We start from the raw sequence: 22,804 nt of genomic DNA, 5'->3' as shown, positions 1-22,804 counted from the left end.
CAGGGACCTGGGTTAACACTGCTGTCCCACAGTGCCAGGGACCCGGTTTAACACTGCTGTCTCACAGTGCCAGGGACCCGGGTTAACACTGCTGTCTCACAGTGCCAGGGACCCGGGTTAACACTGCTGCCTCACAGTGCCAGGGACCCGGGTTAACACAGCTGACCCACAGTGCCAGGGACCCAGGTTAACACTGCTGTCCCACAGTGCCAGGGACCCGGGTTAACACTGCTGTCTCACAGTGCCAGGGACCCGGGTTAACACTGCTGTCTCACAGTGCCAGGGACCCGGGTTAACACTGCTGTCTCACAGTGCCAGGGACCCGGGTTAACACTGCTGTCTCACAGTGCCAGGGACCTGGGTTAACACTGCTGTCCCACAGTGCCAGGGACCCGGGTTAGCACTGCTGCCTCACAGTGCCAGGGGCCCGGGTTAACACTGCTGTCTCACAGTGCCAGGGATCTGGGTTAACACTGCTGTCCCACAGTGCCAGGGACCCGGGTTAGCACTGCTGCCTCACAGTGCCAGGGGCCCGGGTTAACACTGCTGCCTCACAGTGCCAGGGGCCCGGGTTAACACTGCTGTCCCACAGCGCCAGGGACCCGGGTTAACACTGCTGCCTCACAGTGCCAGGGACCCGGGTTAACACTGCTGTCTCACAGTGCCAGGGACCCGGGATAACAATGCTGCCTCACAGAGCCAGGGTCCGGGGTTAACACTGCTGTCTCACAGCGCCAGGGACCCGGGTTAACACTGCTGCCTCACAGTGCCAGGGACCCGGTTAACACTGCTGTCCCACAGTGCCAGGGACCCGGGTTAACACTGCTGTCTCACAGTGCCTGGGACCCGGGTTAACACTGCTGCCTCACAGTGCCAGGGACCCGGGTTAACACTGCTGCCTCACAGTGCCAGGGACGCGTGTTAACACTGCTGTCCCACAGTGCCAGGGACCCGGGTTAACACTGCTGCCTCACAGTGCCAGGGACGCGGGTTAACACTGCTGTCTCACAGTGCCAGGGACCCGGGTTAACACTGCTGTCCCACAGTGCCAGGGACCCGGGTTAACACTGCTGCCTCACAGTGCCAGGGACCCGGGTTAACACTGCTGTCCCACAGTGCCAGGGACCCGGGTTAACACTGCTGTCTCACTGTGCCAGGGACCCGGGTTAACACTGCTGTCTCACAGTGCCAGGGACCCGGGTTAACACTGCTGTCTCACAGTGCCAGGGACCCGGGTTAACACTGCTGTCTCACAGTGCCAGCGACCCGGGTTAACACTGTTGTCTCACAATGCCAGGGACCCGGGTTAACACTGCTGTCTCACAGTGCCAGGGACCCGGGTTAACACTGCTGTCTCACTGTGCCAGGGACCCGGGTTAACACTGCTGTCTCACTGTGCCAGGGACCCGGGTTAACACTGCTGTCTCACTGTGCCAGGGACCCGGGTTAACACTGCTGTCTCACAGAGCCAGGGACCCGGGTTAACACTGCTGTCTCACAGAGCCAGGGACCCGGGTTAACACTGCCGTCCCACGGTGCCAGGGACCCGGGTTAACACTGCTGTCTCACAGTGCCAGGGACCCAGGTTAACACTGCTGTCTCACAGAGCCAGGGACCCGGGTTAACACTGCTGACTCACAGTGCCAGGGACCCGGGTTAACACTGCTGTCTCACAGTGCCAGGGACCCGGGTTAACACTGCTGTCTCACAGAGCCAGGGACCCGGGTTAACACTGCTGTCCCACGGTGCCAGGGACCCGGGATAACAATGCTGTCTCACAGTGCCAGGGACCCGGGTTAACACTGCTGACTCACAGTGCCAGGGACCCGGGTTAACACTGCTGTCTCACAGTGCCAGGGACCCGGGTTAACACTGCTGTCTCACAGTGCCAGGGACCCGGGATAACAATGCTGTCTCACAGTGCCAGGGACCCGCGTTAACACTGCTGCCTCACAGTGCCAGGGACCCGGGTTAACAATGCTGCCTCACAGTGCCAGGGACCCGGGTTAACACTGCTGTCTCACAGTGCCAGGGACCCGGGTTAACACTGCTGTCTCACAGTGCCAGGGACCCGGGATAACAATGCTGTCTCACAGTGCCAGGGACCCGGGATAACAATGCTGTCTCACAGTGCCAGGGACCCGGGATAACAATGCTGTCTCACAGTGCCAGGGACCCGGGTTAACACTGCTGCCTCACAGTGCCAGGGGCCCGGGTTAACACTGCTGTCTCACAGTGCCAGAGACCAGGGATAACAATGCTGTCTCACAGTGCCAGGGACCTGGGTTAACACTGCTGCCTCACAGTGCCAGGGGCCCGGGTTAACACTGCTGTCTCACAGTGCCAGGGACCCGGGTTAACACTGCTGTCTCGCAGAGCCAGGGACCCGGGTTAACACTGCTGTCTCACAGTGCCAGGGACCCGGGTTAACACTGCTGCCTCACAGTGCCAGGGACCCGGGTTAACGCTGCTGCCTCACAGTGCCAGGGACACGGGTTAACACTGCTGCCTCACAGTGCCAGGGACCCGGGTTAACGCTGCTGCCTCACAGCGCCAGGGACCCGGGTTAACACTGCTGCCTCACAGCGCCAGGGACCCGGGTTAACACTGCTGTCTCACAGTGCCAGGGACACGAGTTAACACTGCTGCCTCACAGTGCCAGGGACACGGGTTAACACTGCTGCCTCACAGTGCCAGGGACCCGGGTTAACACTGCTGTCTCACAGTGCCAGGGACCCGGGTTAACACTGCTGCCTCACAGTGCCATGGACCCGGGTTAACACGGCTGCCTCACAGTGCCAGGGACCTGGGTTAACACTGCTGTCTCACAGTGCCAGGGACCTGGGTTAACACGGCTGCCTCACAGTGCCAGGGAGCCGGGTTAACACTGCTGTCTCACAGTGCCAGGGACCCGGGTTAACACTGCTGTCTCACTGTGCCAGGGACCCGGGTTAACACTGCTGTCTCGCAGAGCCAGGGACCCGGGTTAACACTGCTGCCTCACAGTGCCAGGGACCCGGGTTAACGCTGCTGCCTCACAGTGCCAGGGACACGAGTTAACACTGCTGCCTCACAGTGCCAGGGACCCGGGTTAACGCTGCTGCCTCACAGCGCCAGGTACCCGGGTTAACACTGCTGCCTTACAGCGCCAGGGACCCGGGTTAACACTGCTGTCTCACAGTGCCAGGGACACGAGTTAACACTGCTGCCTCACAGTGCCAGGGACCCGGGTTAACACTGCTGCCTCACAGTGCCAGGGACCCGGGTTAACACTGCTGTCTCACAGTGCCAGAGACCCGGGTTAACACTGCTGCCTCACAGTGCCATGGACCCGGGTTAACACGGCTGCCTCACGGTGCCAGGGACCTGGGTTAACACTGCTGTCTCACAGTGCCAGGGACCTGGGTTAACACTGCTGTCCCACGGTGCCAGGGACCCGGGTTAACACTGCTGTCTCACGGTGCCAGGGACCCGGGTTAACACTGCTGTCTCACAGTGCCAGGGACCCAGGTTAACACTGCTGTCCCACGGTGCCAGGGACCCGGGTTAACACTGCTGACTCACAGTGCCAGGGACCCGGGTTAACACTGCTGTCTCACAGTGCCAGGGACCCGGGTTAACACTGCTGTCTCACAGAGCCAGGGACCCGGGTTAACACTGCTGTCCCACGGTGCCAGGGACCCGGGTTAACACTGCTGCCTCACAGTGCCAGGGACCCGGGATAACAATGCTGTCTCACAGTGCCAGGGACCCGGGTTAACACTGCTGTCCCACGGTGCCAGGGACCCGGGTTAACGCTGCTGCCTCACAGCGCCAGGGACCCGGGTTAACACTGCTGCCTCACAGCGCCAGGGACCCGGGTTAACACTGCTGTCCCACAGTGCCAGGGACACGAGTTAACACTGCTGCCTCACAGTGCCAGGGACCCGGGTTAACACTGCTGCCTCACAGTGCCAGGGACCCGGGTTAACACTGCTGTCTCACAGTGCCAGGGACCTGGGTTAACACGGCTGCCTCACAGTGCCAGGGACCCGGGTTAACACTGCTGCCTCACAGTGCCAGGGACCCGGGTTAACACTGCTGTCTCACTGTGCCAGGGACCCGGGTTAACACTGCTGTCTCGCAGAGCCAGGGACCCGGGTTAACACTGCTGCCTCACAGTGCCAGGGACCCGGGTTAACGCTGCTGCCTCACAGTGCCAGGGACACGAGTTAACACTGCTGCCTCACAGTGCCAGGGACCCGGGTTAACGCTGCTGCCTCACAGCGCCAGGGACCCGGGTTAACACTGCTGCCTTACAGCGCCAGGGACCCGGGTTAACACTGCTGTCTCACAGTGCCAGGGACACGAGTTAACACTGCTGCCTCACAGTGCCAGGGATCCGGGTTAACACTGCTGCCTCACAGTGCCAGGGACCCGGGTAAACACTGCTGTCTCACAGTGCCAGGGACCCGGGTTAACACTGCTGCCTCACAGTGCCATGGACCCGGGTTAACACGGCTGCCTCACGGTGCCAGGGACCTGGGTTAACACTGCTGTCTCACAGTGCCAGGGACCTGGGTTAACACGGCTGCCTCACAGTGCCAGGGACCCGGGTTAACACTGCTGCCTCACAGTGCCAGGGACCCGGGTTAACACTGCTGTCTCACTGTGCCAGGGACCCGGGTTAACACTGCTGTCTCGCAGAGCCAGGGACCCGGGTTAACACTGCTGCCTCACAGTGCCAGGGACCCGGGTTAACGCTGCTGCCTCACAGTGCCAGGGACACGAGTTAACACTGCTGCCTCACAGTGCCAGGGACCCGGGTTAACGCTGCTGCCTCACAGCGCCAGGGACCCGGGTTAACACTGCTGCCTTACAGCGCCAGGGACCCGGGTTAACACTGCTGTCTCACAGTGCCAGGGACACGAGTTAACACTGCTGCCTCACAGTGCCAGGGACCCGGGTTAACACTGCTGCCTCACAGTGCCAGGGACCCGGGTTAACACTGCTGTCTCACAGTGCCAGGGACCCGGGTTAACACTGCTGCCTCACAGTGCCATGGACCCGGGTTAACACGGCTGCCTCACGGTGCCAGGGACCTGGGTTAACACTGCTGTCTCACAGTGCCAGGGACCTGGGTTAACACTGCTGTCCCACGGTGCCAGGGACCCGGGTTAACACTGCTGTCTCACGGTGCCAGGGACCCGGGTTAACACTGCTGTCTCACAGTGCCAGGGACCCAGGTTAACACTGCTGTCCCACGGTGCCAGGGACCCGGGTTAACACTGCTGACTCACAGTGCCAGGGACCCGGGTTAACACTGCTGTCTCACAGTGCCAGGGACCCGGGTTAACACTGCTGTCTCACAGAGCCAGGGACCCGGGTTAACACTGCTGTCCCACGGTGCCAGGGACCCGGGTTAACACTGCTGCCTCACAGTGCCAGGGACCCGGGATAACAATGCTGTCTCACAGTGCCAGGGACCCGGGTTAACACTGCTGTCCCACGGTGCCAGGGACCCGGGTTAACGCTGCTGCCTCACAGCGCCAGGGACCCGGGTTAACACTGCTGCCTCACAGCGCCAGGGACCCGGGTTAACACTGCTGTCTCACAGTGCCAGGGACACGAGTTAACACTGCTGCCTCACAGTGCCAGGGACCCGGGTTAACACTGCTGCCTCACAGTGCCAGGGACCCGGGTTAACACTGCTGTCTCACAGTGCCAGGGACCCGGGTTAACACTGCTGCCTCACAGTGCCATGGACCCGGGTTAACACGGCTGCCTCACAGTGCCAGGGACCTGGGTTAACACTGCTGTCTCACAGTGCCAGGGACCTGGGTTAACACGGCTGCCTCACAGTGCCAGGGACCCGGGTTAACACTGCTGCCTCACAGTGCCAGGGACCCGGGTTAACACTGCTGTCTCACTGTGCCAGGGACCCGGGTTAACACTGCTGTCTCGCAGAGCCAGGGACCCGGGTTAACACTGCTGCCTCACAGTGCCAGGGACCCGGGTTAACGCTGCTGCCTCACAGTGCCAGGGACACGAGTTAACACTGCTGCCTCACAGTGCCAGGGACCCGGGTTAACGCTGCTGCCTCACAGCGCCAGGGACCCGGGTTAACACTGCTGCCTTACAGCGCCAGGGACCCGGGTTAACACTGCTGTCTCACAGTGCCAGGGACACGAGTTAACACTGCTGCCTCACAGTGCCAGGGATCCGGGTTAACACTGCTGCCTCACAGTGCCAGGGACCCGGGTAAACACTGCTGTCCCACAGTGCCAGGGACCCGGGTTAACACTGCTGTCTCACTGTGCCAGGGACCCGGGTTAACACTGCTGTCTCACAGTGCCAGGGACCCGGGTTAACACTGCTGTCTCACAGTGCCAGGGACCCGGGTTAACACTGCTGTCTCACAGTGCCAGCGACCCGGGTTAACACTGTTGTCTCACAATGCCAGGGACCCGGGTTAACACTGCTGTCTCACAGTGCCAGGGACCCGGGTTAACACTGCTGTCTCACTGTGCCAGGGACCCGGGTTAACACTGCTGTCTCACTGTGCCAGGGACCCGGGTTAACACTGCTGTCTCACTGTGCCAGGGACCCGGGTTAACACTGCTGTCTCACAGAGCCAGGGACCCGGGTTAACACTGCTGTCTCACAGAGCCAGGGACCCGGGTTAACACTGCCGTCCCACGGTGCCAGGGACCCGGGTTAACACTGCTGTCTCACAGTGCCAGGGACCCAGGTTAACACTGCTGTCTCACAGAGCCAGGGACCCGGGTTAACACTGCTGACTCACAGTGCCAGGGACCCGGGTTAACACTGCTGTCTCACAGTGCCAGGGACCCGGGTTAACACTGCTGTCTCACAGAGCCAGGGACCCGGGTTAACACTGCTGTCCCACGGTGCCAGGGACCCGGGATAACAATGCTGTCTCACAGTGCCAGGGACCCGGGTTAACACTGCTGACTCACAGTGCCAGGGACCCGGGTTAACACTGCTGTCTCACAGTGCCAGGGACCCGGGTTAACACTGCTGTCTCACAGTGCCAGGGACCCGGGATAACAATGCTGTCTCACAGTGCCAGGGACCCGCGTTAACACTGCTGCCTCACAGTGCCAGGGACCCGGGTTAACAATGCTGCCTCACAGTGCCAGGGACCCGGGTTAACACTGCTGTCTCACAGTGCCAGGGACCCGGGTTAACACTGCTGTCTCACAGTGCCAGGGACCCGGGATAACAATGCTGTCTCACAGTGCCAGGGACCGGGGATAACAATGCTGTCTCACAGTGCCAGGGACCCGGGATAACAATGCTGTCTCACAGTGCCAGGGACCCGGGTTAACACTGCTGCCTCACAGTGCCAGGGGCCCGGGTTAACACTGCTGTCTCACAGTGCCAGAGACCCGGGATAACAATGCTGTCTCACAGTGCCAGGGACCTGGGTTAACACTGCTGCCTCACAGTGCCAGGGGCCCGGGTTAACACTGCTGTCTCACAGTGCCAGGGACCCGGGTTAACACTGCTGTCTCGCAGAGCCAGGGACCCGGGTTAACACTGCTGTCTCACAGTGCCAGGGACCCGGGTTAACACTGCTGCCTCACAGTGCCAGGGACCCGGGTTAACGCTGCTGCCTCACAGTGCCAGGGACACGGGTTAACACTGCTGCCTCACAGTGCCAGGGACCCGGGTTAACGCTGCTGCCTCACAGCGCCAGGGACCCGGGTTAACACTGCTGCCTCACAGCGCCAGGGACCCGGGTTAACACTGCTGTCTCACAGTGCCAGGGACACGAGTTAACACTGCTGCCTCACAGTGCCAGGGACCCGGGTTAACACTGCTGCCTCACAGTGCCAGGGACCCGGGTTAACACTGCTGTCTCACAGTGCCAGGGACCCGGGTTAACACTGCTGCCTCACAGTGCCATGGACCCGGGTTAACACGGCTGCCTCACAGTGCCAGGGACCTGGGTTAACACTGCTGTCTCACAGTGCCAGGGACCTGGGTTAACACGGCTGCCTCACAGTGCCAGGGACCCGGGTTAACACTGCTGTCTCACAGTGCCAGGGACCCGGGTTAACACTGCTGTCTCACTGTGCCAGGGACCCGGGTTAACACTGCTGTCTCGCAGAGCCAGGGACCCGGGTTAACACTGCTGCCTCACAGTGCCAGGGACCCGGGTTAACGCTGCTGCCTCACAGTGCCAGGGACACGAGTTAACACTGCTGCCTCACAGTGCCAGGGACCCGGGTTAACGCTGCTGCCTCACAGCGCCAGGGACCCGGGTTAACACTGCTGCCTTACAGCGCCAGGGACCCGGGTTAACACTGCTGTCTCACAGTGCCAGGGACACGAGTTAACACTGCTGCCTCACAGTGCCAGGGACCCGGGTTAACACTGCTGCCTCACAGTGCCAGGGACCCGGGTTAACACTGCTGTCTCACAGTGCCAGGGACCCGGGTTAACACTGCTGCCTCACAGTGCCATGGACCCGGGTTAACACGGCTGCCTCACGGTGCCAGGGACCTGGGTTAACACTGCTGTCTCACAGTGCCAGGGACCTGGGTTAACACTGCTGTCCCACGGTGCCAGGGACCCGGGTTAACACTGCTGTCTCACGGTGCCAGGGACCCGGGTTAACACTGCTGTCTCACAGTGCCAGGGACCCAGGTTAACACTGCTGTCCCACGGTGCCAGGGACCCGGGTTAACACTGCTGACTCACAGTGCCAGGGACCCGGGTTAACACTGCTGTCTCACAGTGCCAGGGACCCGGGTTAACACTGCTGTCTCACAGAGCCAGGGACCCGGGTTAACACTGCTGTCCCACGGTGCCAGGGACCCGGGTTAACACTGCTGCCTCACAGTGCCAGGGACCCGGGATAACAATGCTGTCTCACAGTGCCAGGGACCCGGGTTAACACTGCTGTCCCACGGTGCCAGGGACCCGGGTTAACGCTGCTGCCTCACAGCGCCAGGGACCCGGGTTAACACTGCTGCCTCACAGCGCCAGGGACCCGGGTTAACACTGCTGTCTCACAGTGCCAGGGACACGAGTTAACACTGCTGCCTCACAGTGCCAGGGACCCGGGTTAACACTGCTGCCTCACAGTGCCAGGGACCCGGGTTAACACTGCTGTCTCACAGTGCCAGGGACCCGGGTTAACACTGCTGCCTCACAGTGCCATGGACCCGGGTTAACACGGCTGCCTCACAGTGCCAGGGACCTGGGTTAACACTGCTGTCTCACAGTGCCAGGGACCTGGGTTAACACGGCTGCCTCACAGTGCCAGGGACCCGGGTTAACACTGCTGCCTCACAGTGCCAGGGACCCGGGTTAACACTGCTGTCTCACTGTGCCAGGGACCCGGGTTAACACTGCTGTCTCGCAGAGCCAGGGACCCGGGTTAACACTGCTGCCTTACAGCGCCAGGGACCCGGGTTAACACTGCTGTCTCACAGTGCCAGCGACACGAGTTAACACTGCTGCCTCACAGTGCCAGGGATCCGGGTTAACACTGCTGCCTCACAGTGCCAGGGACCCGGGTAAACACTGCTGTCTCACAGTGCCAGGGACCCGGGTTAACACTGCTGCCTCACAGTGCCATGGACCCGGGTTAACACGGCTGCCTCACGGTGCCAGGGACCTGGGTTAACACTGCTGTCTCACAGTGCCAGGGACCTGGGTTAACACTGCTGTCCCACGGTGCCAGGGACCCGGGTTAACACTGCTGTCTCACGGTGCCAGGGACCCGGGTTAACACTGCTGTCTCACAGTGCCAGGGACCCAGGTTAACACTGCTGTCCCACGGTGCCAGGGACCCGGGTTAACACTGCTGACTCACAGTGCCAGGGACCCGGGTTAACACTGCTGTCTCACAGTGCCAGGGACCCGGGTTAACACTGCTGTCTCACAGAGCCAGGGACCCGGGTTAACACTGCTGTCCCACGGTGCCAGGGACCCGGGTTAACACTGCTGCCTCACAGTGCCAGGGACCCGGGATAACAATGCTGTCTCACAGTGCCAGGGACGCGGGTTAACACTGCTGTCCCACGGTGCCAGGGACCCGGGTTAACACTGCTGACTCACAGTGCCAGGGACCCGGGTTAACACTGCTGTCTCACAGTGCCAGGGACCCGGGTTAACACTGCTGTCTCACAGAGCCAGGGACCCGGGTTAACACTGCTGTCCCACGGTGCCAGGGACCCGGGTTAACACTGCTGCCTCACAGTGCCAGGGACCGGGGTTAACACTGCTGTCTCACAGTGCCAGGGACCCGCGTTAACACTGCTGACTCACAGTGCCAGGGACCCGGGTTAACACTGCTGTCCCACAGTGCCAGGGACCCGGGTTAACACTGCTGCCTCACAGTGCCAGGGACCCGGGTTAACACTGCTGTCTCACAGTGCCAGGGACCCGGGTTAACACTGCTGTCTCACAGTGCCAGGGCCCCGGGTTAACACTGCTGTCCCACGGTGCCAGGGACCCGGGTTAACACTGCTGTCCCACGGTGCCAGGGACCCGGGTTAACACTGCTGTCCCACGGTGCCAGGGACCCGGGTTAACACTGCTGTCCCACAGTGCCAGGGACCCGGGTTAACACTGCTGTCTCACAGTGCCAGGGACCCGGGTTAACACTGCTGTCCCACGGTGCCAGGGACCCGGGTTAACACTGCTGTCCCACGGTGCCAGGAACCCGGGTTAACACTGCTGTCCCACAGTGCCAGGGACCCGGGTTAACACTGCTGTCTCACAGTGCCAGGGACCCGGGTTAACACTGCTGTCTCACAGTGCCAGGGACCCGGGTTAACACTGCTGTCCCACAGTGCCAGGGACCCGGGTTAACACTGCTGTCTCACAGTGCCAGGGACCCGGGTTAACACTGCTGCCTCACAGTGCCAGGGACCCGGGTTAACACTGCTGTCCCGCAGTGCCAGGGACCCGGGTTAACACTGCTGTCTCGCAGAGCCAGGGACCCAGGTTAACACTGCTGTCTCACAGTGCCAGGGACCCGTGTTAACACTGCTGTCCCACAGTGCCAGGGACCTGGGTTAACACTGCTGTCTCACAGTGCCAGGGACCCGGGTTAGCACTGCTGTCCCACAGCGCCAGGGACCCGGGTTAACACTGCTGCCTCACAGTGCCAGGGACCCGGGTTAACACTGCTGTCTCACAGTGCCAGGGACCCGGGATAACAATGCTGCCTCACAGAGCCAGGGTCCGGGGTTAACACTGCTGTCTCACAGCGCCAGGGACCCGGGTTAACACTGCTGCCTCACAGTGCCAGGGACCCGGGTTAACACTGCTGTCCCACAGTGCCAGGGACCCGGGTTAACACTGCTGTCTCACAGTGCCTGGGACCCGGGTTAACACTGCTGCCTCACAGTGCCAGGGACCCGGGTTAACACTGCTGCCTCACAGTGCCAGGGACGCGGGTTAACACTGCTGTCCCACAGTGCCAGGGACCCGGGTTAACACTGCTGCCTCACAGTGCCAGGGACGCGGGTTAACACTGCTGTCTCACAGTGCCAGGGACCCGGGTTAACACTGCTGTCCCACAGTGCCAGGGACCCGGGTTAACACTGCTGCCTCACAGTGCCAGGGACCCGGGTTAACACTGCTGTCCCACAGTGCCAGGGACCCGGGTTAACACTGCTGTCTCACTGTGCCAGTGACCCGGGTTAACACTGCTGTCTCACAGTGCCAGGGACCCGGGTTAACACTGCTGTCTCACAGTGCCAGGGACCCGGGTTAACACTGCTGTCTCACAGTGCCAGCGACCCGGGTTAACACTGTTGTCTCACAATGCCAGGGACCCGGGTTAACACTGCTGTCTCACAGTGCCAGGGACCCGGGTTAACACTGCTGTCTCACTGTGCCAGGGACCCGGGTTAACACTGCTGTCTCACTGTGCCAGGGACCCGGGTTAACACTGCTGTCTCACTGTGCCAGGGACCCGGATTAACACTGCTGTCTCACAGAGCCAGGGACCCGGGTTAACACTGCTGTCTCACAGAGCCAGGGACCCGGGTTAACACTGCTGTCCCACGGTGCCAAGGACCCGGGTTAACACTGCTGTCTCACAGTGCCAGGGACCCGGGTTAACACTGCTGTCTCACAGAGCAGGGACCCGGGTTAACACTGCTGACTCACAGTGCCAGGGACCCGGGTTAACACTGCTGTCTCACAGTGCCAGGGACCCGGGTTAACACTGCTGTCTCACAGAGCCAGGGACCCGGGTTAACACTGCTGTCCCACGGTGCCAGGGACCCGGGATAACAATGCTGTCTCACAGTGCCAGGGACCCGGGTTAACACTGCTGACTCACAGTGCCAGGGACCCGGGTTAACACTGCTGTCTCACAGTGCCAGGGACCCGGGTTAACACTGCTGTCTCACAGTGCCAGGGACCCGGGATAACAATGCTGTCTCACAGTGCCAGGGACCCGGGTTAACACTGCTGCCTCACAGTGCCAGGGACCCGGGTTAACACTGCTGCCTCACAGTGCCAGGGACCGGGGTTAACACTGCTGTCTCACAGTGCCAGGGACCCGCGTTAACACTGCTGACTCACAGTGCCAGGGACCCGGGTTAACACTGCTGTCCCACAGTGCCAGGGACCCGGGTTAACACTGCTGCCTCACAGTGCCAGGGACCCGGGTTAACACTGCTGTCTCACAGTGCCAGGGACCCGGGTTAACACTGCTGTCTCACAGTGCCAGGGACCCGGGTTAACACTGCTGTCTCACAGTGCCAGGGACCCGGGTTAACACTGCTGTCTCACAGTGCCGGGGACCCGGGTTAACACTGCTGTCTCACAGAGCCAGGGACCCGGGTTAACACTGCTGCCTCATAACGTCAGGGACCCGGGTTAACACTGCTGCCTCACAGCGTCGGGGGCCCGGGTTAACACTGCTGCCTCACAGCGTCGGGGACCCGGGTTAACACTGCTGTCTCACAGAGCCAGGGACCCGAGTTAACACTGCTGTCTCACAGAGCCAGGGACCCGAGTTAACACTGCTGTCTCACAGCGCCAGGGACCCGGGCTAACACTGCAGCCTCACAGCGTCAGGGATCCGGGTTAACACTGCTGTCTCACAGCGCCAGGGACCCGGGTTAACACTGCTGCCTCACAGCACCAGGGACCTGGGTTAACACTGCTGCCTCACAGCGCCAGGGACCCGGGTTAACACTGCTGTCTCACAGTGTCAGGGACCCGGGTTAACACTGCTGTCTCACAGAGCCAGGGACCCGGGTTAACACTGCTGTCTCACAGTGCCAGGGACCCGGGTTAACACTGCTGCCTCACAGTGCCAGGGACCCGGGTTAGCACTGCTGCCTCACAGTGCCAGGGACCCGATCCACGGGCGGGCCTGTGCCGTGGGGGCACTCTTTTCCCTCCGCCTCGGCCACAGTCTTCACCCTGGCCGACGCGGAAGAGACCCCCCCTCCCTGCGCATGCGCGGGGATGACATCAGCAGCTGCTGACGCTCCCGCGCCTGCGCGGACTTCCGCCGCCCGGCAAAGTCCTTTCAGCCCCGGATGACGTGGCGCCAAAGGCCTTTCCCGCCAGCTGGCGGCGCGCCAACCACTCCGGCGCGGGGCTAGCCCCTCAAGGTGCGGAGAAAGCGGCCCGGCGCCGGAGTGGTTCCCGCCAATCCATCCCGCCGGGACCCCCCGCCCCGCCGGGTAGGGGAGAATCCCGCCCCCAGTTTCAATTACGACCTCGGGTCACTGTCTGTGTGGAGTCTGCACATCCTCCCCGTGTGTGCGTGGGTTTCCTCCGGGTGCTCCCGTTTCCTCCCACAGTCCAAAGATGTGCAGGTTAGGCGGACTGGCCATGATAAATTGCCCTTAGTGTCCAAAAAGATTGGTTGGGGTTCCTGGGTTACGGGGATAAGGTGGAGGTGTGGGCTTACGTAGGGCGCTCTTTCCAGGGGCCATGCAGACTTGATGGGCTGAATGGCCTCCTTCTGCACTGTAGAGACTCTATGATTCTATGACATGGGGAGACGGTCAATGAAAGGTCCCTTCCTGCTGGTGCTGGCAGCTTTTCAGCAGCAGGTGGACCCTCTGCCACCCAGGGAGACCCCCGGTGAACCCTGGCAGGGTGGAGCAGGTGGGTAGGGCACCCTCCTAATCAGGCAGAGATCACAGAGGGGCACCTTCAGTGCCAACAGTTACCTTCCTGGGAAACAGCCCTCCCCAAACACCGCCGTCCCAACCCCTTGACGGGCGGTTCCATTGCTGGGACTCTCATCTGGGCACAGTCCCAGGCGCAGTACCAGCAGCAGCCACCGTGGGCTCTCCAATTGTTCGGCAGATCCGGGAGCCCCGACAGCCGTTCATCAGCTTCCTGACGGACATAAAATCCTTACAGAGCTCCCCAAATTGGCCAATGGAAGTGTTCCTCGAAATAGGCAGTGCTGTGTTGTGGATGAGACGAGAAACCCTGGCTTGTGTCTGCCCCGAGGTGGATGTTTAAGATCCCAGGCATTATTTTGAAGATGAGCAGGGGAATTTTCAGTGTCTCAGGCAAAATTTAACCTTCCAGCAACATCTTCAATAAATTCAAAAGCAACATACAGCGGATGCTGGAAATCTGAAATAAAAACAGTAAATGTTGGAAATGCTCGGCAGGTCTGTCAGCGTCTGGAGACAGTTAATGTTTCGAGTTGACCCCAGTGTGGGACATTCTCAGGCCAGGAAAGGGGCTGTATAATATTTTAAAACATTTACTTTTCATAAACAATGTGTATAATTAATACAAAATGGAGTTTTGTTTCATCCATTGAGATACGCACATTTATACAAAATACTTTATCACCGTTCAGCAGACAGCCAGTGGTCTTTCCCCAGCTCAAACGGGGTTTGGGGCAATTGCATACTTTTGCTGATATGATGCTAAAAGCAGAATAACAAGCTTGTATTGATCACCAGAAATTTAGTTCTTGCATAAACAAAGTGCTTTTTCCTTTTCTTCCGTGGCTCAGATGCAACATTTACAAAAACAGTGGAAAGACTAATGTACGGCATTGAGAAAAACAGCAGCTTGTTGGAATGTAGCCCGAGATCACTGCACGCTAAAGTGTTGTGGTACGTGGAAACGCTAAACATGAAACAAGAAGAGGTCAGTTATCTGTCCAAGAAACTTAGTTTGTAAAATGCTAAAAACACACCAAGCGAGAGGGCTGACTGATGAGTGTTTATTTGAATTTCATGGTGGTGAAAGATATGCAAGGAGAAATTGGGCTTGTTCTCCTTGCAGTAGAGAAGATTAAGAGGCGACCTTATTGAGGTGTTCAAAATTCGGAACAATTTTGACAGGGCAGAGAGGGACGTTCTGGGCGGGATTCTCTCAGCCCACGCCGGGTCGGAGAATTGCCGGGCCGGGCGCGATTCGCGCGACGACGCCCCGACGCCGGTCCGCTGATTCTCCGGAGTGGCCGCCCCAAAGAGTCCCACCGGCGCCGTTCACATCTGGTCCTACCCGGCGGGACCTCAGCATCCATCCTGTCTGGGGCGGCCTGTTGAGGGGGGTCCGACCCGGGGGGGGCTTCCTCCGTGGCCTGGCCCGCGATCGGGGCCGACCGATTGGCAGGCCTGCCTCTCGTGGTGGGGGCCTCTTTTGCTCCGCGCCGGCCCCTGTAGCTCTACGCCATGTTGCATCAGGGCCGGCACGGAGAAGGGAGCCACCGCGCATGCACGCATTCGGGCCGGTCGCAGCGCGCATGTGCAGACCCGCGGCACCCATTTGACACCGGAATCGGCAGCTGGAGCGGCGTGGGTCATTCCAGTGCCGTGCCGGCCTCCTGTAGGGCAGAGGATCGCTACACTTAGCGGTCCGATGACCCCGTCGTTAAACTCTCCAGTTTTTACAAAGGCGTCAACACTCTGCCGTCAGATGGGAGAATCCCGCCCTCTGTTTCCACTGGTTGGTATGTCAGTGACTGGGGGGGTCACAATTTCAAGATGGTCAGAAAGAGAGCTGGGAGTGAGATGAGGAGAAAGTTCTTTACTCAGAGAGTTGGGGTTTGGAATGCGCTGCCTGGGGGAGTGGTGGGGGTGGATTCCATAGGAGGTTTCAAAACAGAGCTGGGTATATATCTGAAAGTGATACATTTAGAGGGTTACGGAGATAGGGCTGGGGAATGGGACTAGCTGGGTTGTTCTTTTGGGAGCCGGTGCAGACATGATGGGCCGAATGGGCTCCTTCTGTGCTGTAAATAACAAAACAATAACAAAAACAAATCACTGGAATATTGTAAAGTTTTCTTTGCTGAGGTTGGCAAGAGCTCTTAAATTAGACTACCTCTAGTTTTAATTATACAAAGTTTTAAACATTTATTGATGTAAAAACGATCTTTATCAGAGAATCTCGTGGTGCCTCACTCTGGAGTCAGATCAGGGACTAATTCTGGATTCAGACTATGGTGTTGGTTTGAACTAGAATCACTTTGTACCCACACTACAATTGTTACGGACAGGAGGGGATTAACTCAAACAGCCCGAATTTCTCATTTCACTATCCACCCAAAAACAGAAACTTTCGCCCTTTATAAGTGGGGCCATATTTTTCCTAACCCGGTTCGATCCCGGCCCCGGGTCACTGTGTGGGGTTTGCACATTCTCCCCATGTCTGCGTGGGTCTCAACCGCACAACCAATAGATGAGCAGGCAAGGTGGATTGGCCATGCTAAATTACCCCTTAATTGGAAAAAAAAGAATTGGGTACTCCAAATTTATTAAAAAATATATTTTCCCTAACCCGTCAGTGTTTCAGGGATACCTGGGAGGGGGTTCACCCTATTACAGGGGTCCCTGTGGGGGTCCCCCTGTATAGGGGTCGCTGGGAGGAGGGGTGAGTTGGGTCACCCCCGTGTTTGGGGGCAGGATGGGCAATCTAGGGATGGGGTTGCTGTGTAGAGGGGGTGGGGATTGGGGGTAGTGGCTGGCCACAGGACCTCGCTATCGGCCGCCCGCTCAAGATAGCAGCACGATAGCAGGATTCCCTGCGATTCCCTCGTATTCCACACCAGGCATACATTTACACGGCGTAGAACACTCAATCACATCCGCTTTGCAACCGCAAGGGGATCGTAAAACTGCCGCAATTCAGCCCTGGCGGGAGAATATCGGGCTGGATTCTCCTTTTCAGCGGCTATGCCCCGTCTGAAACAGAGAATTCAAGGGCTTTTTACGATGCCAAAATCGATGCCGAACTCTCAGCGATTCCGGGGTGGGTGAGGGGCTAGCAGCGATGGTGGGTTAAATTTCCGGCTCCTGATGCAAAAACGGCCGTAGAATGGACGGGTCGGTGGCTGCGCATGCGCACGGCAACGAACTGCAGCGGTCGCATCGTACAACATGGCGCCGATCATGCGCAGACCTGACCTGCCAAATACTGCCCCACAGCCCACCCAGAGGCCACCCCCCTACCAATTCCCCCAGTCCTCGCGGAAGCCCCCACTCGGCCAGTGGCACGGATCCCGGCCGCGTGAGGCAGGGCTGGACACAGTCCGCAGCCGCCACGCCACGCTCAGACCACACGTCCCCGCGCGGTCGGGAACTCGGACGATTGGGGGCGGAACATCGTGGGAGGGCCATCCGGTGACGCACCAACGCCATTTCAGCGATGTGTGGCACGCGATGCGCCAACGCCATTTCAGCGATGTGTGGCACGCGATGCGCCAACGCCATTTCAGCGATGTGTGGCACGCGATGCGCCAACGCCATTTCAGCGATGTGTGGCACGCGATGCGATGACGCCATTTCAGCGATGTGTGGCACGCGATGCGATGACGCCATTTCAGCGATGTGTGGCACGCGATGCGATGACGCCATTTCAGCGATGTGTGGCACGCGATGCGCCAACGCCATTTCAGCGATGTGTGGCACGCGATGCGATGACGCCATTTCGGAGGGGGTGGGGAATAGAATACCGATGTCAAACCGCGCCGTCCCCGATTTGGGCATCGGAAGGAATTATCCGCCCAATCACCGATTACGATATCGTCACGGGCAATGGAGAATCCCGCCCGGTATCCCAAACGGAGAATCCAGACCACAAACTTTCTAATGAGAGGTTAGGTTCTGGAACGCCCTTCCTGACCGTGTTGGAAGCAAGTTCAATAATGACACGCTCGAGGAAATTAAATGATTATTTGAAAATAATGAATTTTCAGGGTCATGGAGGGAAGGCGGGAGAATGGCAGTCGGTGAATTGCTGATTGATAAACTCGGTGCCGACACATAGCCCTATATCCCCCCTCTGTTCTGTCACGATTCTGGGTGTCTGTGATTGAACTCAGTTGTGTTTTATTGTTTGATTGCCTCGCATCTTTCACTGGCAATCCAGTGCCTCTGATGTCAGCACTGTAATAGCTGGGATGTTGATCATGTTTAATTGCTATACAAATCTATAAATAGATTATCAATCAAAATGTCATTTTGAACGGGAAGGTTGGAGATATAAAAACAAAACCCAGCTCAGAAAATCTACCTTGCTCATAAATAAATGTCAGATCTGATGTTATTTATATTATAGTTTAGAGTTTTTCTGTAAATTTTACATATTGAAGAGATTAGTGGCTTTGGTGGTCACACAGGTGGAACAGTTTGTTGTTATTTTCTCTACTTTTGGACACACAATACTATTTGTTGTCTTCTCGCAATCTCACTGTTAACTCATAGTTAGAGGGTTTGTTCCTCTCATTTTGTCATGGGATGTGGGGTCGCTGCTGAGGTCAGTATTTGTTTCCCATCACTGTTTGCCCTTGAACTGAGTGTCAGTGAGAAATAGATTTGGCCATTTGAAAGGGCGGATAAGAATATTGCTGTGGGTCAGGAGTCAGATCGGGTAAGAACGGCAGATTTCCTTCCCAAAAAGACATTAGTAAACCAGATAGGTTTTCACAACATTTGATGATATTTGTCACGGTGACCATTTCTGACACCGTTTATTCCAGATTTATTAATTTAAATTAAACTCCACCAACTGCATGGTACAGTTTGAACCCCTACACCCAGAGCATTACCCTGGGGCTCTGGGTTACTATTCCAGGGACAATACCACCACACAGCTGTCTGCCCAATTGCATGCATATTTAAATTTTGTTGAGAACCCCCTGATGGTAAACGCCGGATTATTCCACATCCCAGATGAAAAATGTGAAACAACTGCCCTCAACTGCATTTGTCGATTTAATATAATCTGAGGAAAGGTTTGAAATCCAGATGTGTTGTGATGATTTTAAATTAAAAAAATGTTTTATTCAGCAATAAAAAAAACAACAATGAAGTCAACTGGAAGTACATTTATCTGAGAGTATCACTAATTTTACACAGCTCCAAACAATATTTACTTCCCTACCTCCACAGCTAACTCTACCAAAGATTCCACAACACCTTATGGATATTTAAAACAATAAGAATCCAGTAACGGTTACCGCACGAGGCAGTTATACCTCTTTGAGTTAGCTTCTGAGGTAGAACAAACAGCTGGCTTGTCAAGACAGGCTTTCTTCACAGGTACTGCCTGCTGCAAATTAAACAATTATTACCACTGTTGATGGAAATTTAATAAAACATCTCCATTGCATAGGTTTAATCATCTCTTTATATATAGTTTTCCCCTTTAATCTTCCCTTATCTGAGCTAACTCGCAGCAATCAAACTTAATGCCTTCATTTCTTCAGTCTGGCTTTTCGAGTGTAAATGCATCGTACACTCAAGTCATGACCCTCTCTTTGAATCTTTAACACATTCTTGACATTCATTCATGTTCTTTTTCCCATTGTTATAAACTTGCCGATGGTAAACATTGTTTGCAGTGTTCCTAAGCCTATCGACCTATCAATGGCATTAGTTCTATTAACATAGTCAAGCTTTCCCTGCCTTAAGCAGCTTACATGTCATTTTTAAATATACAACCAGCAGAAAATATTCCAATTTCTTGGAAATCATGATATTTTCATGTCACCAATATTTTGCTGACAGTTTTTCTTTCCTTTATTGCTAAGTCTACATTTTTACAGTTTTCATGAAAAACTAGACAGAATTCTAAAATTAAATAGAAAATAGGCTGACAAAAGAATTGAAACCTGATTTACTTATTATGAATTTTGGCTTCTTAATGAACCAGTGACCATGATTATTACTAAAGAGAAAAATGGAATGATGCCGATTTCTCGCAGCATGGTGACTAACTCGTGTCGTTCTTCCCTTGAATGGAAGCTTCAACCCAGGTTCAAACCAAAACCCTCCAAATGCATCAATACATTTGTGAAATATTCCACATCATTCCATCCTTTCCATTCCTGGTCATGAACTGTGACTTGGGTCCTATGGTTGAAAAATCACTTCTATTTTGCTTCAGGAACATCTCATCTCTCATCCTTTCCACCTGCCATACTAATACCTTCAACAGAAACCCTGTAACCCTCTCTCTTTCCACTGCTCCATTCAATATTTCTCACTCTAAAGCTTTGTTGTCCACAGACAGACAGCAGAACATTCTGTGCAATGAATACAGTTTCCCTTTAAGCAAGACAGGTTGCCTTTAAGAGACCGAGTTTCCCACGTTCTAGCCACATATGGTGCTGGATCTCCTGGGCCACAATGGAATCATTTAAATAATCTGGGAACAAGCAGTTTGCACGTTACCTGCCTCAAGAAGGCTAAGCACCGATAAACCATCAATCATGTCCCCCTCTCCTGCCCGCCATACACTATTTCCACTATTAATTTGAGGATCATCTGAATTCTTATGAATATTGGGATAGTTGCTGAGAATGTGCAAATTATATTAACATTTTCAGAAAGCTAATATCCCTGCAATTTAGATCCCTTAATAAAGATGTCATGGACAAAAATTTGAGCAGATTTGCAAAGTATTTTCCACTACTTTAATAAAGGAATTGATAAGCTGTTAATTTTCTAAGTATCGGAGCATTGCTTCCTCTCTGTGTATATGCAGATTAGAATGAGAGAAAGACAGATTTCTCTTTAAGCAAGAGACCTGAAATATTCCTGATAAAGGAATCATGGCATTACCTGATTTTCAGTCTTAGTCTAATATTCCACTGAATCATTAATGTTGACAAAGTGTGATCTAGTCCAGAACAGGTATATGGACAGGAAAACTTTGTCAACAGGACCAGACAAAACCCTGTTTAAAGGACTTTCTTGTTGTGATGTTCTTACAGGTCAAAACAGATGACCGGGTGGTTAAAACAGACCTGGGACTTTTGTTTCTCGATCTTCACAGAATGGATGCTGGAACGTACTTCTGCAAAGCAAGAGAGCACGGCTTCATACAGACCGTGATGAAAATCAGACTGGATGTCTTGGACGAGGAGCAGATTGACAACATCTTTCACAAAGATGGTGTTGAGGAGAGGCCCCGGAAAATGCCGTGCCTGGGGCAACCTGGGAGCCATCATGGAACGAGGCCATGGTATAAAGAGTTTCTCCAGTTAATAGGTTACAGTAACTTCCAGAGGGTGGAGGATTACTGTCAGAAAATGTGGTGCAATGAAAAGAAGAGAAAGAAGAGCAAAGTAGCGGGGAACAAGTGGAAGTACAGCAGTGCACAAGAGCGGAAAATGAAAAGCAGAGGCCTACAGTCCGAGCATCGGCGAACACCAAGACATGTCTTATATACATGAGCATGAACTAGAAACATTCAAGTCTCTTTTTTAAAAGAATGATACAATGTTGATCAAATAGCAATGAAATGTTTTGGGAAATATATCTCCTGTTTACAAGATACACAACAGGTATCTATTTTATTTACAGTTGGATTCAAAGCTCAAATTTAATTAACTCCACAAGCGGATAGGTATGTGTGACACTGGTGCTGGGAACATCCTGCTTCATCATCACGTGTGCGCTTTTGAGATTAACCTGCTTCTTAACATTCAAGACCACTTTTGTATATAATTTCACAGAATTTTTCAATTAACCCAGAGTAGTTTGCATATTTATCTCTTCCCTGACAGTTACTCATTCTCAAATAGTTTAAGGATTTTTTAAAAATTGAACCTGTGGATACATTAATGTCTGAACCGAATTATTAAATTATCTCTGAGACAATATGGCAAAAGCTTCATTTGTTTATGAATGTCACTGAAATGCACCCTTTGCTCGTGACACCATCATGATCCTATTTCTTTGGCCTTTCTATGCAAGAAAAGAAAGAGCTACAACACTTGATTTAACAAAGTTAGTGTCCTTTCCTAAATATAGTTAACTAAATACAGCTTTCTGTGATAATGTGAATATCAGACAACATGTAAACAACTTCAATCAGAGAAAGGGGCAAGTGAAAAGAAATTCCCTTTGATGAACCCCGTGACTTTATTTGATAAGTAACCTTTCTTTCCCTTTATTCTTTCCTGTGGTGTGGGCGTCGCTGCCTGGGCCAGCATTTATTGCCCATCCCTAACTGAGGGGCAGTTAAGAGTCAGCCACATTGCCGTGGGTCTGGAGTCACATGCAGGCCAGACCAGGTAAGGATGGCAGATTTTGTTCCCTAAAGGCCATTAGTGAACTAGGTTGGATTTTACGACAATCGGCAATGTTTTCATGGTTGTTGGACTTATAATTCCAGATTTTTATTGAACTTAAATTTCATTATCTGCCATGGTGGGATTTGAACCCTGGTCCGAGAGCTTTACCCTGGGTCTCTGGAAGAGTCGGCCAGCGACAATATCACTGCCCCACTGCCTCCCCTTTCATTCTTATGTCAATGATTGTCAGATGGATATATTTATATCCAAACATGGATTGCAATTATTTTAGTTTTGAAATATTCACAT

General features: G+C 55.3%; 1 protein-coding gene across 1 annotated transcript in view; it reads left to right on the top strand.

The window, feature by feature from the left end:
* LOC140387803 (semaphorin-3E-like) overlaps positions 1–22,081 on the top strand; it is a 401,767-nt gene extending 379,686 nt beyond the window's left edge. Inside the window, exons 16-17 of the mRNA XM_072470936.1 lie at positions 14,978–15,114; positions 21,191–22,081. Coding sequence (XP_072327037.1) covers positions 14,978–15,114; positions 21,191–21,652 — 599 coding nt within the window. The 3' untranslated portion in view covers positions 21,653–22,081. The remainder of the gene's footprint in view (positions 1–14,977; positions 15,115–21,190) is intronic.
* The last annotated feature ends 723 nt before the right edge of the window (positions 22,082–22,804 follow it).

Source organism: Scyliorhinus torazame, chromosome 13 (genome assembly GCF_047496885.1).
Source record: "Scyliorhinus torazame isolate Kashiwa2021f chromosome 13, sScyTor2.1, whole genome shotgun sequence".
NCBI classification, from domain to species: Eukaryota; Metazoa; Chordata; class Chondrichthyes; order Carcharhiniformes; family Scyliorhinidae; genus Scyliorhinus; species Scyliorhinus torazame.
This window is presented reverse-complemented; position numbering and strand designations above follow the sequence as displayed.